The sequence below is a fragment of the Sus scrofa genome, chromosome 14, assembly GCF_000003025.6.
Source record: "Sus scrofa isolate TJ Tabasco breed Duroc chromosome 14, Sscrofa11.1, whole genome shotgun sequence".
Classification (NCBI taxonomy): domain Eukaryota; kingdom Metazoa; phylum Chordata; class Mammalia; order Artiodactyla; family Suidae; genus Sus; species Sus scrofa.
This window is the reverse complement of record NC_010456.5, coordinates 48226437-48241666: the sequence shown is the minus strand read 5'-3', so window position 1 is coordinate 48241666 and position 15230 is coordinate 48226437. Positions and strand designations below refer to the sequence as shown.

Genomic DNA, 15230 nt, shown 5'->3' with positions numbered 1-15230 from the left:
GTGTATAATGAAAAAAAATTATTTTTCTGGGAGTTCCCATCGTGGCTCAGTGGTTAATGAATCAGACTAGGAACCATGAGGTTGCGGGTTTGATCCCTGGCCTCGCTCAGTGGGTTAAGGATGTGGCGCTGCCATGAGCTGTGGTGTAGGTCAAAAACACGGCTTGGATCTGGCGTTGCTATGGCTCTGGCATAGGTCGGCAGCTACAGCTCCAATTAGACCCCTAGTCTGGGAACCTCCATATGCTGGGGTGCGGCCCTGAAAAGACAGAAAAAAAAAAATTTTTTTTGGCCATGCTTGCAGCATGCAAAAGTTCCTAGGCCAAGGATCGGATCTGAGCCAGAGCAGTGATAGTGCTGGCCACCAGGAACTCCTATAATTTTTAAAACTTTTAATGGAAAAGAATCACATCCACTTGCACATGTACTTCTACCATCCACTATCTACTTCCTTCCTTCCCCAAAACCTCACTAAAATAACAGCAAATTTTTTCAAAAGGTGTGAGTCCACAAGGAAGAGGATTAACAAAACGTTGTAAATCAACTATACTTCAATAAAATTTTTTAAAATGAAAAAAAAAAAAAAAAGAGGATGTTCCCGATGTGGCACAATGGGATTGGCGGCGTCTCTGCAGTGCCAGGACACAGGTTTGATCCCTAGCCGGGCACAATGAGTTAAAGGATCCAGGACTGTGGTCACAATTGTGGTTCGGATCTCACCCCTGGCCTGGTAACTCCATATGCTGAGGGGCAGCCACCAAAAAAAAAAAAAGGAAGAAGAAGAAGAAAGACAACAGTAGCAACAATGTCAGGCAAGAGATGCCAACACATTTTAGATGACAAAAAGCAGGCAGGTGAACAGTAGCTAAATCAACAGGTGGGAAAGCGGAGAACTAAGTGTCCTGTTGGGGGAGAGTCAAGAGGCAAGACCCCAGAAAAGGGGTGGGAACAAGAGGCAACAGGAAGAGGGGAGCCCTGGGTGGAGATGAAAACAGGACTGTCTGTAAGTCTGTGCAAAAGGTCCCATTATTCACTGGGGCAGGGAACCCAGGCTCATCTCTGGAGAGGCTGAACAGCACTTGATCCTCCAACCCCATGCAGAGCTCGGGAGATAGTCCTAAACAGAGAGCTTTGCAACTGAGCAGTGAGACCCTCATGTCCTCTCCACTGCTGGCCGCCAGGTTAATAATCACCACCACTGGCTTCCACCCATCCCAGGAAGAGTTTGGAGAATTCCTCTCCTCTGGAGAAAAGTGACCAACCTAAGAGGAAAGGCATTTAGATACTGACAGATGGAAGACCCCCATGAAGCTGCCTGGTCTCTGCCTCAAAAACCTACAGGGAAACTCTCAATTTACAAGTCCCTATCCATACATTTTATGTGTATATATAACTTCAAAATTAGCATTTTAGTGCCTAAGTCTTAAATATGAGCAGACAACAAAAAGATCTCTCAACAGGAGAGGCTCCAACATGAGACAGTGAACAAAAGCACACAGAAAATGTCTGGAAGAAATGAGAGCAGACAAAAATCTTAAAAACAAATCATTATGCTAACCTCAAAAACTTAAGAGACTCCAGGAAGGAGTTTTTTAAAAAAAGGAACAGTAATTCTCTGGTGGCCTAGCAGTTAAGGATCCAGCATTGTCACTGCTATGGCTTAGGTCACTGTTGCGGCAAGGGTGCAGTCTCTGGCCCAGGAACTTCTACAGGCAATGGGTGCAGCCAAAAAAAATTTTTTTTAATTAATTAACTTTTTAAAAAAGGAGTATCAGGAATTCCTATTGTGATTCAGCAGTTAACGAACCCAGCTAGCATCCATGAGGATGTGGGTTTGATCCCTGGCCTTGCTCAGTGGGTTAAGGATCCAGCGTTGCCGTGAGCTCTGGTGTAGGTCACAGATGTTGCTCAGATCCTGCACTGCTATGGCTCTGGCATAGGCCGGTGGCTACAACTCCGATCAGACCCCTAGCCTGGGAACCTCCATATACCACAGGTGCGGCCCTAAAAAGAAAAAAAAAAAAATTAAATTTACAAAAGGAGTATCAGGAGTTCCCATGCGGCACAGTGGTTAACAAACCTGACTAGCATCCATGAAGATGAGGGTTCGATTCCTGGCCTCACTCAATAGGTTAAGGATCTGGTGTTGAAGTGACTGTGGTGTAGGTCCTAGATGCAGCCTGGATCCCGAATTGCTGTGGCTGTGGTGTAGGTTGGCAGCTACAGCTCTGACTGGACCCCTAGCCTTGGGAATCTCCATATGCCATGGGCGCAGCTCTGAAAAGACCAAAAAAAAAAAAAAAAAAAAAAAAACAATTAAAATAAAAAAGGAATATTATTTTATTTTATATTTTGCCTTTTGTCTTTTTAGGGCCGCACTTGCAGCATATGGAGAGTCCCAGGCTAGGGGTTGAATAGGAGCTGTAGCTCCCAGCCTACGCCACAGCAACTCCAGATCGCAGGCTCGTCTGTGACCTACACCACAGCTCATGGCAACACCAGATCCTTAACCCACTGATTGAGGCCAGGGATCGAACTCACAACCTCATCGTTCCTAGTTAGATTCGTTTCCACCATGCCAGGACGGGAACTCCCAAAAAAGGAATATTAGAGAGAGTTCGTGTTGTGGCTCAGTGGAAACATATCTGACTAGTATCCATGAGGATGCAGGTTCAATCACTGACCTCACTCAGTGGGTTGGGGATCTGGCATTACCATGAACAGTGGTTGAAGTTGCAGACACGGCTCAGGATCCCACATTGCTCTGACTGTGGTGTAGGCCAGCACCTGCAGTTCCAATTCAACCCGTAGCCTGGGATCGTCCATATGCCACAAAAAGCAAAAAAAAAAAAAAAAAAGAACTTCAGAGAAAAAGAGCTCCTGCAAATCAAAAACATGACAGCAGAAATGAAAAGATCCATGGATAGATAAAAGAAAAAGTTGACTAGCTTTGAAGACCACAGTAAGGACTCTGGCTTTGTTTTTTTTCCCCCTTTTTTAATCTCTTTTTCCTCCTTTACCTTTTTTTTTCAAATGAGGTAAAATAGTATATAACATTATATAAATTTCAGGTGCATAGTTTTATAATTCTATCTTTTTCGTTTTGTTTTTTGTTTCTATCTTTTTCATTTTGTTTTTTGTTTCTATCTTTTTCGTTTTTTTTTTTTTTTTTTGTCCACACCTGCCACATGTGGACATTCCTGCACCAGGTATCGAGCCCAAGCCGCTTCAGTGACAACCCCAGATCCTTAACCTGCTGAGCCACAAGGGAACTCCAGGACCCCGCCTTTTTCCCTCAGCAGGGTGGGAAGCTGCCTAAGGTCTGAGCAGAAGTGTGATGTGACTGGATTAAGCCTCCCTGTGTAAAGAGGCTGGCTGTGGACAGGGCTGGAAGCAGGATTCCAGGGAGGCAGTCCCTGGAGTCACACTGATGGCCTGGTTCAGGGTGGCAGCAATTGGGAAGGGAAGACTCAGCAGGGAGGTCTGCGGGAAGATCTAGATTTTGGTTTTGGACATAATGAGTTGTGACGTCTGCTAGGCCCAGAATGGCACTGTCACACATGTAGCAGTCCAGAGTTCAAGGGCAGGATGTGGGCTGGGTGTATACCTTTGCAAATCATCAGCGACTTGATGAGACTGCCACGGCTGGGAGGAAGATAGACAGTGCGAGGATTGAGTGTGGGGTACCAACAAAAGAGTTAGAAGGAGCAAAGAGGTGGAAGGGAGAAGACGGTAACCTGTTAGCAGAAGAAAGGGCTTCTTGAAGAAAGAATGATGGACTGTTTAGCAACATGGATGGACCTAGAAATTATCATGCCAAGTGAAGTCAGTCAGAAAATGAGACACCAAATCAAATGCTATCATTGACATGTGTGGAGTGTGAAAAAAGCACACAATGAACTTCTTTGCAGAACAGTTACTGACTCACAGACTTTGAAAAACTTAAGGTTTCCAAAGGAGACAGTTCGGGGGGTGGAGGGATGCACTGGGGTTGTGGGATGGAAAGCCTATAAAGTTGGACTGTAATGATCATTGTACACCTATAAATGTAACAAATTCATTGAGTAATAAAAAAAAAGATGGACTGTTTAATGTGTCTTGGTAAGTTAAGTTAGAGGAAATTAAGAATTCACCACTGCTTTTAGCAAATATAGTGATCTTAGAAAAAACAATTTTGGTGGAATCAAGAGCCTCACAGGAGTTCCCATCGTGGCGCAGTGGTTAACGAATCCGACTAGGAACCATGAGGTTGCGGGTTCGATCCCTGCCCTTGCTCAGTGGGTTAAGGATCCAGCGTTGCCGTGAGCTGTGGTGTAGGTCGCAGACGCGGCTCAGATCCCGCGTTGCTGTGGCTCTGGCGTAGGCCAGTGGCTACAGCTCCGATTCGACCCCTAGCCTGGGAACCTCCATATGCCGCGGGAGCGGCCCAAGAAATGGCAACAATAACAACAACAACAAAAAGACAAAAGACAAAAAAAAAAAAAAAAAAGAGCTTCACAGGATGGATGTAAGACTACAAAAAGAGGTGTTGGAGATCCTGGGGATGGATAGGAGATTTGAAGTAAAGGGGAGCAAAGAGATGGAGAGCTAGCTGCAGGAGAAAGGAGGGTCAAAGAGATTTTTCTTTTCAGGAGAGATGATAATAGCAGCATTATATGCTGGCGTAAATAATACAGAGGGAAAAGTTGGCGTTCTCACTGTGGCTCAGCAGTAATGAACCTGACTAGTATCCATGAGGATGCAGGTTCGATCCCTGGCTTCACTCAGTGAGTTAAGGATCCAGCATTGCTGTGAGCTGTGGTATAGGTTGCAGATGTGGCTAGAATTCTGCACTGCTGTGGCTGTGGTGTAGTCTGATGGCTAGTTCTAATTCAAACCCTAGCCTGGGAACTTCCACATGCCATGGGCACAGCCCTAAAAAGAAAAAAAAAAAAAGGAAAAGTTGATGCAGAACAGAGATGGGGGGATAACTACTCTATTGTGCAATAGCCTGGAGTAGACACAAGGGGAATGTAGCACAGAGGCCAAGGACATTGCCACAGATGAGAACATGGACGGTTCCTCTGCACATGAGGAAAGCAGGTCATATAGTGCTAGATGCTGGAGGTGGAGAGAAGTAGTGAAGGACTCTTCTGCTATTCTTTTTTGCTTTTTAGGGTCACACCTGCGGCATATGGACTTCCCAGGCTAGAGATTAAATTGCAGCTGCCTGCTTATGCCACAGCCATCCATAGCCACACCAGATCCAAGCCACATCTGCAACCTACGCCACAGCTCATGGCAATGCCAGGTCCTTAACTCACTGAGCGAGGCCAGCGATCGAACCCACACCCTCATAGATACTAGTCAGGTTCTTAACACTGAGCCACAATGGTAACTCCCTCTTCTGACATTTCTATTTTCTCAAGAAAATGAGAAGCAAGGCCTTCACTAAGAATGAGGAAAAAACATTGATAAATGAAATACTCCAAATGGACCTGACATAGCTACTTCTCAAATGAGCCAAGTAATTTTGTTCAGGTCTTCTCTAGCTCATATTTAAGACTGCCTAACATATGGACACATACTGTATAATTTTTGCCCTATTAATGCAAGTCATTTTAGTTCAGTTTATTTTTTATTTATTTATTTATTTATTTTTGTCTTTTGTCTTTTTGTTGTTGTTGTTGTTGTTGTTGCTATTTCTTGGGCTGCTCCCGCGGCATATGGAGATTCCCAGGCTAGGGGTCGAATCGGAGCTGTAGCCACCAGCCTACTCCAGAGCCACAGCAACGCGGGATCCGAGCCGCGTCTGCAACCTACACCACAGCTCACGGCAACGCTGGATCCTTAACCCACTGAGCAAGGGCAGGGACCGAACCCGCAACCTCATGGTTCCTAGTCGGATTCGTTAACCACTGCGCCACGACGGGAACTCCTAGTTCAGTTTATTAATGACAAAACAACTCCAGTTTATAAAAGTTAAAACATTCTCCTATCACATAAAAGCATTATTCTGCAAAAATATTATGATATTATTCCTAACATTCCTTAAGTGAGAAACAAATAGTTCAATATGGAAAAAAGACAAAAGGGGGGGGGCAAGGATCACTATGCCCAACTTTCCCCAAACTAATACATAACCCACTGATTTAAAGAGAGACCACAAGTTGAAAACCATCACCCCATCACAAATTTCTAAGTCAATGGAAACATAGTATTAGAATTATAGTTCTGGTAGATGCTCAGAGAACAAATACTCTTACTCTCTCATTTTATAATTTGAGAAACTGAGGACCAGGGCCATAACTTATTCCCAGATCAAACCCTTAGCTAAGGTATGGGTTAGACCCAAAACTCAGGTCTTCTAAATCCCAGTCCAGTATTCTTTCCTCCAAACCCTGCCACCATGCAAGAGCAAAGAAAGGAAAAGAGTACAAGGTGAAAGAATTCTCTCCAGCAGGGAGGCAGACATCGGTCACAGACACCCTACACCCACTGCCAAGCCTCTGCTTCCTCACCAGCATCCACTGGGAAGGAAACCTTTCTAGTTTCTTCAGCAGCTAATCGTGGCCAGTGACATAGTCCTGGCCAAGGAGGCAGAAACAAGGTGCAACTGGGGGTTTCTAGGAAAGTTTTGCTTTCCTGATAAAGAGATAGATCTAGCTGACACCACCCTTCCCCCCACTTCCTGTGTAGCTAGAGAGTCATCTTATCACTGTACAGTGTCACCTTGAAGACAAAGGGCTGATATGCTAAGGATGGTGAACCAGAAAGGTTCTAAAAGCCAGAGTCTTTGGGAGTTCCCATTGTGACACAGCAGAAATGAAGCCAACTAGTACCCATGAGGATGCAGCTTCCATTTCTGGCCTCACTCAGTGGGTTGGGAACCGGTGTTGCTGTGAGCTGTGGTATAGGTCACAGATGTGGCTTGGATCTGGTGTGGCTATGGCTGTGGCAGGCAGCTGCAGCTTTGATTCAACCCCTAGCCTAGGAACTGCCATATGCTGCGGGTGTAGCCTTAAAAAGCAAAAATGAATGAATGAATGAATGAATGAATAAATGCCTGAGTCTTTGATGGCATCAATGAACAGCTGACCAAAACCAACCTCCAGACTGCTTGTGAGGAAAAGCAAATCTCACTTTGTTTAAGCCAATGTTAGATTTTCTTACTTGGAGTCATATACATTTCCAATACAATCAGTACTTCCCAGTACTTGGAATATAAATAAGTTTTATTGGAAAAGAGTTTTCCAGTTACATAATAGTCAAATACAGGTTTAATAAAATTAAGTAAGAAAAGGATTGGGGGGGTTCCCGTCGTGGCGCAGTGGTTAACGAGTCCGACTAGGAACCATGAGGTTTCGGGTTCGGTCCCTGGTTTTGCTCAGTGGGTTAAGGATCTGGCGTTGCCGTGAGCTGTGGTGTAGGTTGCAGAAGCACTCGGATCCTACGTTGCTGTGGCTCTGGCGTAGGCTGGTGGGTACAGCTCTGATTTGACCCCTAGCCTGGGAACCTCCATATGGCGCAGGAGCGGCCCAGGAAATGGCAAAAAGACAAAAAAAAAAAAAAGAAAAGTATTTGGGAAAGTTAGTGAAAGTGGCCACACAGTTTTTCAATCACTGAATCTCTATAAAACACACAGAAAAACCACGTAGCAAAACCTGAAATTCATGTATCAATTATAACAAAACTAGGTGACAAGGTAGCCCTATACATCAATTGAGTGAAAAAAAGAAAAATGAGATTTCTTTTTTTTTTTTTTTTTTTTTTTTTTGCCTTTTCTAGGGTCGCACCTGAAGCACATGGAGGTTCCCAGGCTAGGGGGCCAATAGGAGCTGCAGCCACCAGCCTACATCACAGCCACAGCAACACGGGATCCAAGACACATCTGTGACCTACAACACAGCCCATGGCAATGCTGGATCCCTAACCCACCCAGCGAGGCCAGGGATCGAACCCACAACCTCATGGTCCCTAGACAGATTCGTTAACCACTAAGCCACGACAGGAACTCCAAAAGGAGATTTCTAGTAACAGCAAACTAGGCAACTCAGCTCAGTTCTCCCACTAAAACAAGAAAAACAAGACATGAGTGCACACTGTGGCTCAGCAGGTTAAGAACCCAACTAGTATCCATGAGGATGCAGGTTCAATCCCTGCCCTCACTCAGTGGGTTAAGGATCTGGCACTGCCACAAGCCCCAGTGAAGGTCAAAGATGCAGATATGGCGTTGCTGTGGCAGTAGTGTAGGCCAGCAGCTGTCACTCCAATTCAACCCCTAGCTTGGGAACTTCCATATGCTCCAGGTGTGGCCCTAAAAAAGAAAGAAAAAAAAAAAAGAAAAGACAAAAAAAAATTTACTTGAGGAGTTTCATGGCGGCCTAGATGTTAAGGATCTGACATTGTCACTGCTCTGGCTTGGGTCTGAGCCCTGGACTAAGAACTTCCACATGCTGGGGGTGCAGCCAAAAAACAATTATTTGAAGGCAATAAAGAGCTATCAAGATGGAATTCCTTCCATGGCTCAGCAGGTTACGAACCTGACCAGTATCCATGAGGATGTTCGATCCCTGGCCTCACTCAGTGGGTTAAGGATCTGGTGTTGCTGTGGCTGTGGTGTAGGCCGGAAGCTGCAGGTCCAATTCGACCCCTAGCCTGGGACCTTCACATGCTGCAGATGTAGCTCTAAAAAGCGAAAAAAGAAAAAAGAAAAGAAAGAAAAGAGCTATCAAGACAGTTGAGGAGGGAGTTCCTGACATGGCGCAGTGGTTAATGAATCCAACTAGGAACCATGAGGTTGCGAGTTCGATCCCTGCCCTTGCTCAGTGGGTTGACGATCCGGCGTTGCCGTGAGCTGTGGTGTAGTGTAGGTTGCAGACACGGCTCGGATCCCGCGTTGCTGTGGCTCTGGCATAGGCTAGTGGCTACAGCTCCGATTGGACCCCTAGCCTGGGAACCTCCATATGCCACGGGAGCGGCCCAAGAAATGGCAAAAAAGACAAAAAAAAAAAAAAAAGACAGTAGAGGAGGGCCAAGGTCCTGGGAAGGACAAGGAGAGGAGGACTATGCCCCATTCCTGCCATTGGTATGAGCTGTTGCCACAATGGGAGCTTCACTGCAAACAGAAAAGCCCCACACAGGGTACACAGAAAAGATTTCAGAGAACACATACTGGCCAAATTTGCTTGAGACCAATCAATAGATCTTGATATTCCACAACAGGCAAGGTGTACTCAGAAAAATGAAACAGGAAAGGTTATAGTCAGGGGAGGGGTGAAAACCCATCACATCTGTTTTTCTTTCTTTTTTTTTTTTTTTTTTTTTGTCTTTTTGCCTTTTCTTGGGCCACTCCACTCCCACGGCATATGGAGGTTCCCAGCCTAGGGGTCGAATCGAAGCTGTAGCCGCCAGCCTAAACCAGGGCCACAGCAACACAGGATCAGAGCCGTGTCTACGACCTATATCAGAGCTCACGGCAACGCCAAATCCTTAACCCATTGAGCAATCCCGAACCCGCAACCTCATGGTTCCTAGTCGGATTTGTTAACCACTGCGCCATGACGGGAACTCCAACATCTCAGTTTTTCAAAAACACATTCTTAATGGCTGTCAATTCTCTGAGACATTCCTACACGGGCCCCTCCTCTCCATCCCCATGGGCTCCAGCCTCCCTATCCCCAACGCTGGTGGCTCCCCCCTGTGGCCCACTCTGGGTGCTGCAGCCAAACCTATCAGCCAAACCTGCAGCTGGCAGCCTACGCAGTGAAGCTACCACAAAGAGACTTTCTCTTAACTAAATTTAACTCCCCATGCTAATGCCAACATTTTCCCCGGGTTCTGCCCTAGTTCAAGTCAATTCATCAGTCTTGCCAGTGACCTGAAAGAGCTCATTTACTTCTCCTGGGCAAATACTTTTTTCCTGGAGGGTCTTGGCAGTCCAACTAATATGTGTTAAGTTACCACTAGATTATATGCCTCCTGGAGGCTGGGGAGGAGCAGGGGAGAAATGTACAAGTGCCATGGTAAAGGTTACAAGTAGGCTTAGTACAAATAAAAACCTAAAGTTAATGGAGCAGAAGTCTTGTATTTTGAGCTACTACCTGGCTTTAGAGGGAAATACTCTTCCAAAAGTCATTCGAATCCACAAATACAAGAACTTTCTGGCCACGCATCTGAAAGAAGGAAAGAAAGGACAGATACATTTTAAAACTCCATTTGGTTTATATCATGAATTTTCTGGAAAGGAGACAGGAATTTGAAGGTCCCAGGAGGAGAGAAACTACTATGAGTCCAAAGGTGAACTGTAGTTAATCCTGCCTCAAACAAAGCACAGGATGGGGCAGATGTATAAAGCTAAAATCAAGCAGATTATTTTATTTAAAAACTTTCCTTAGAAAGTATTTTGTCAATGAAGACCAGAGTTGAGGAAAAGGAAGTACCTGATAGTGCTCTAATGTGTAGTATTTCTTCCGCCTAAGATGCCTGGTCAATGTCCACTTACCCATCAAGGCTCATCTTCAATACTCACTCCTATATGATGCCTTTCTGGACCTTTCCCAACCAAAGAGAGCCAGCAGCTTTGTACTCTCAGCCCCCACTCTAATACCTAGTGTAAGGTTATGACAGCAAATCCCAGGAACCAGCTCTTGGGGTAGCTGTTGTTCCCTCTGCACCGTGAGCCTGAGAGCAGGGACCATGGCTCATGGCATCCCCAGTGCTTAGCACAGTGCCTGCTGCACACACAAAAAGTTTGCTTGTCTCGCCCAGTTAGTTTCCAGGTTCAGCTTGGAACACTCTTCTTTCTCCTGTCCTTTATCTGGCTCATTCTTACACGATCCTTCAGGACTTGGTCTAAATGCTACTTCCTCCAGGAAGGCACTGCTAGCATGGCTATTCTTGTCTTGTGGGCTGGTGGCACCACATCCTCTCCCTCATAGCTCTTACCACACTTTGCTGTTGTGGCCTGTTTAACAGTCTACTAGGCTACCTGATTTAATGCTTTCATGAGGTCACGGACCAGGAATCTTATTCACCTTGGATGCTCAACATCTAGCACAATACCTGGCCAGTAGGCACCTGGTAAATACTTGTTGAATGAACAAAAGGATACCTTTCAGAGACCTAATCAAGGGTAGCAGAAAATGATCACTTTCCTGGACCATGTTTAGACTCTTTTGAACTTATGCACTGTAAGGCACAACTGGAGACCATGAATGAAAATACTCAGTGGCAGATTTTACATCTGCAGATCCCCAGATGTTCTGAACATTTTGCCATGAAGAACAGGCATCAAGGTCTCCAATTAACTGAGCTAACAGAAAGAGAACCATCCCCTCATTTTAACCAAGCAGGGAGAAGAGGGGGGTAAGAATCACTGAGGAAGGGGACCCCTCGCCAGCTCACCTGAGGCGCAGTTCCCTTAGCCGGCCCCTTCGGGGTCTGGCAAGTGAGGGAAGAAACTGTATTGGGCGATGGGCCTTGGGGATCTCACTCCGCATACCAGGGAAGGCAGAACACTTCTTGTTGGACAGTATCTTTGGAGAATAAGGTTTCTTAACTGCACCATCCCTAAAAGACCTTGAATTTGAGAAGTAAGGGGGAAAGGAGAGAATCAGATTATCTCTGATGTGTTGCAAATGCCTTTTAATGTACAGTGAAATTAAATGGATAAACTCATTGTGACAGACTGATAATAATTCTGCTTTAAGGACAATAAGCAGCCCAATCTCTGGCAGAAAACACCCATTCCTCTGGAGGTGGGTACTGCTGGGTCGGCACTAGGCAGAAACTAGAGTGCTAGAGGATACCTTGCAGTCACAAGTCCTACTATGCTCTTTTTTCATGTGTCATTTAAGGGGAAATCACAAACTGGAAACAGCTTCCTTTATATATATACAAAAAAAACTAGGAATGATTTTTCGGACTATGTGACGTTTCTATCAATATGGAACTACATACTTTTACTAAACCTTACATTTATGACTTTTGGGGGGGGGGGCTGCACCCACAGCATGCAGAAGTTCCCAGCCTAGGGATCAAGTCCATGCCACAGCAGTGACAATGCTGGATCCTTAACCACTAGGTCACCAGGGAACTCCAAATTTATCACTTTTAATCCTCATTCAGAAACATTAAGAGATTATCTTACTGGTATGAACACATGATTTTTAAAAAATATGTATGTCAGAGCTCCACCTATAGGAAATACCTGGAAGCGACAACAGCCCATTAGTAATGAGCAAACCTAGAGCTCAAAATACCACTCCCTAGTAAGAGGAAGCAGCAGTCCCTGGAAATACTGCTGAATTTCAGATCTGAGACAAAGAAAATACAAAATAAGCCTGGAATATCTTGCTGGATCAGAAAGTAAAGAATGATGGGGGCATGTCAAAAGGACACAAGAGGAGTCCCCTCATGACCTGGCAAGTTAAGGATCCAGCACTGTCACTGCTGTGGCTCAGGTTCAATCTCTGGCTCAGGAACTTGGAGCCAGCTTAAAAGGGCTCCCACTGGCCAAAACTAGGACAATTTTGGCAGTAACCCACAAAATAAAATATGAATCTGAAAAACCACACTGATATAAGTAAATGAGTGAATAAATAAATGGGCAAGAATGGAAAGCTCTACTTTGCAATGGAATGCCAATGGATAAACTGCTAAGAACCATAAGAGCAGTATTTGATTCAGACAAGAATATCAATGGATGTAAAAACAATTGAGTGCTAGTTTGATGAGAAACAGGCTACTGTAGTTTCAAAATGTTTCCCTACAAAATATTAGTTCATTTTCTTTTTTTTTTTTCTTTTTTGTCTTTTTTTGCCATTTCTTGGGCCGCTCCCATGGCATATGGAGGTTCCCAGGCTAGGGGTCCAATTGGAGCTGCAGCTGCCGGCCTACACCAGAGCCACAGCAACACAGGATCCGAGCCGCGTCTGCAACCTACACCACAGCTCATGGCATCACCGGATCCTTAACCCAATGAGCAAGGCCAGGGATTGAACCCGCAACCCTGTGGTCCCTAGTTGGATTCGTTAACCACTGAGCCACGACGGGAACTCCTAGTTCATTTTCTTATAGTGGAGAAACTTGGCAGACATCATCTTAACCCAAGAGTAAAAGTTAACATCAGTGGTAACTGGACAAAATCTGGTACTGATGCACTGAAAGCACAGCATCACTTCTGCGAAACTCCTGCTAAAAACCTTAATCTAACCATGAAGAAACACTGAACAAACACAAATTGAGAATAATGCATAAAAGGTAAGTGGTCTGAACTCTTTGAAAATGTTTGTCATGGAAGACTGAGAAATAGTTCCAAATAAAAAAGGACTAAGCAGATAAAATGAAAAAAGCAAAGTTTTTACCAAAAAAAAAAAAAAAAAAAAAAAAGGAGTTCCCGTCGTGGCGCAGTGGTTAACGAATCCGACTAGGAACCATGAGGTTGCGGGTTCGGTCCCTGCCCTTGCTCAGTGGGTTAACGATCCAGCATTGCCGTGAGCTGTGGTGTAGGTTGCAGACGCGGCTCGGATCCTGCATTGCTGTGGCTCTGGTGTAGGCCGGTGGCTACAGCTCCGATTGGACCCCTAGCCTGGGAACCTCCATATGCTGCAGGAGGAGCCCAAAGAAATAGCAAAAAGACCAAAAAAAAAAAAAAAAAAAAAAAAAAGCGAAGTTTTTTTTCTTTCTTTCTTTTTTTAGGGCTGCACCTGAGGCATATGGAGGTTCCCAGGCTAGGTGTCAAACTGGAGGTGTAGCTGTCAGCCTACACCACAGCCACAGCAACACTGGATCCCAGCTGCATCTGCAACCTAAACCACACTCATGGCAACATGAGCTACACGAGTAGCTCTCTGGCTATTAACTTTTTTGTTGTTGTGGTTGCTTTTAGGGCCGAACCTGTGACATATGGAAGCTCCCAGGCTGGGGGTGGAATTGGAGCTGCAGCTTCCAGCCTACACCACAGCCACAGCAATGCAGGATATGAGCTGCATCTGTGATCTACATCACAGCTCACAGCAACACTGGATCCTTAACCCACTGAGAAAGGCCAGGGATTAAACCCGCATCCTCATGGATACTAGTCCAGTTGGTTACGACTGACCCATGATGGGAACTCCTGGCTATTAACTTCTGAAAGCAGGACTCTGAAGGGCTAACCTTGCAAGCAGGACTTTCAACAATATCAGGCTGCTATGTTAATTCTTTTCTGCACAAATTGAAAACAAATATTAACAGAAAAGATCAGGAGTTCCCGTCGTGGCACAGTGGTTAATGAATCCGACTAGGAACCATGAGGTTTCGGATTCGATCCCTGGCCTCGCTCAGTGGGTTAAGGATCTGGCGTTGCCATGAGCTATGGTGTAGGTCGTAGATGCAGCTCGGATCTGGCATTGCTGTAGCTGTGGCGTACGTAGGCTGGCAGCTACAGCTCTGAATAGCCACCTAGCCTGGGAACCTCCATATACTGTTGATGTGGCCCTAAAAGGTCAAAAAGACAAAAAAAAAAAAAAAAAAAAGAAAAAAAGAAAATAGAAATAATTTGACACTGATAAATTTGAAAATGTTGATTAAATGGATAAACAGCTAGAAAAACAAAACTTATTAAAACTGACAAGAAGAAATATAAAAAAATGTGAAAAGACCGATAACCAATAACAAAACTTAATGGTCATAAAAACCTTCCCACAAAGAAAATTCCAGACCTAGATGATCTTGCTATCAAATTGTACCAAAATTTAAGGAAAAATACATGCCAATCTCACTCAAAGAATTAAAAATTTTAAAAAAGTAACATTACTAATCCCAAATCTACATAAACCCAAGTGGTTTTCTGAGACCAGCCATAACCTTAATATACAACCTAACTAGAATATTTTTAAGAAAGGATAATTATCCATCAATCTCATTAATAAATACATCTTCGAAAACATAAACAAAATACCAGCTAACCAAAGTCGGCAACATAGAAAAAGGATACAGTAACATGATAAAGGATTAATTCCAGAAAGAGAAGGATAATATTAGAAAAAGCAACCATTAAAACAATCACATGATTGGAGTTCCCGTCGTGGTGCAGTGGAAACGAATCTGACTAGGAACCATGAGGTTGTGGGTTTGATCCCTGCCCTTGCTCAGTGTAGGTCGCAGACATGGCTCGGATCTGGTATTGCTATGGCTGTGGTGTAGCCTGGCAGCTATAGCTCCAATTCAACCCCTAGCCTGGGAACATCCATGTGCCACAGGTGGGGA

General features: G+C 44.7%; 1 protein-coding gene across 1 annotated transcript in view; it reads right to left on the bottom strand.

Annotated features, from left to right (window-relative positions):
* SFI1 (SFI1 centrin binding protein) overlaps window positions 1-15230 on the bottom strand; it is a 92972-nt gene that overhangs the window by 61844 nt on the left and 15898 nt on the right. The window contains 2 exon segments of the mRNA XM_005670867.3: window positions 10082-10153; window positions 11385-11558. Of these exon segments, the coding sequence (XP_005670924.2) occupies window positions 10082-10153; window positions 11385-11558 (246 nt within the window).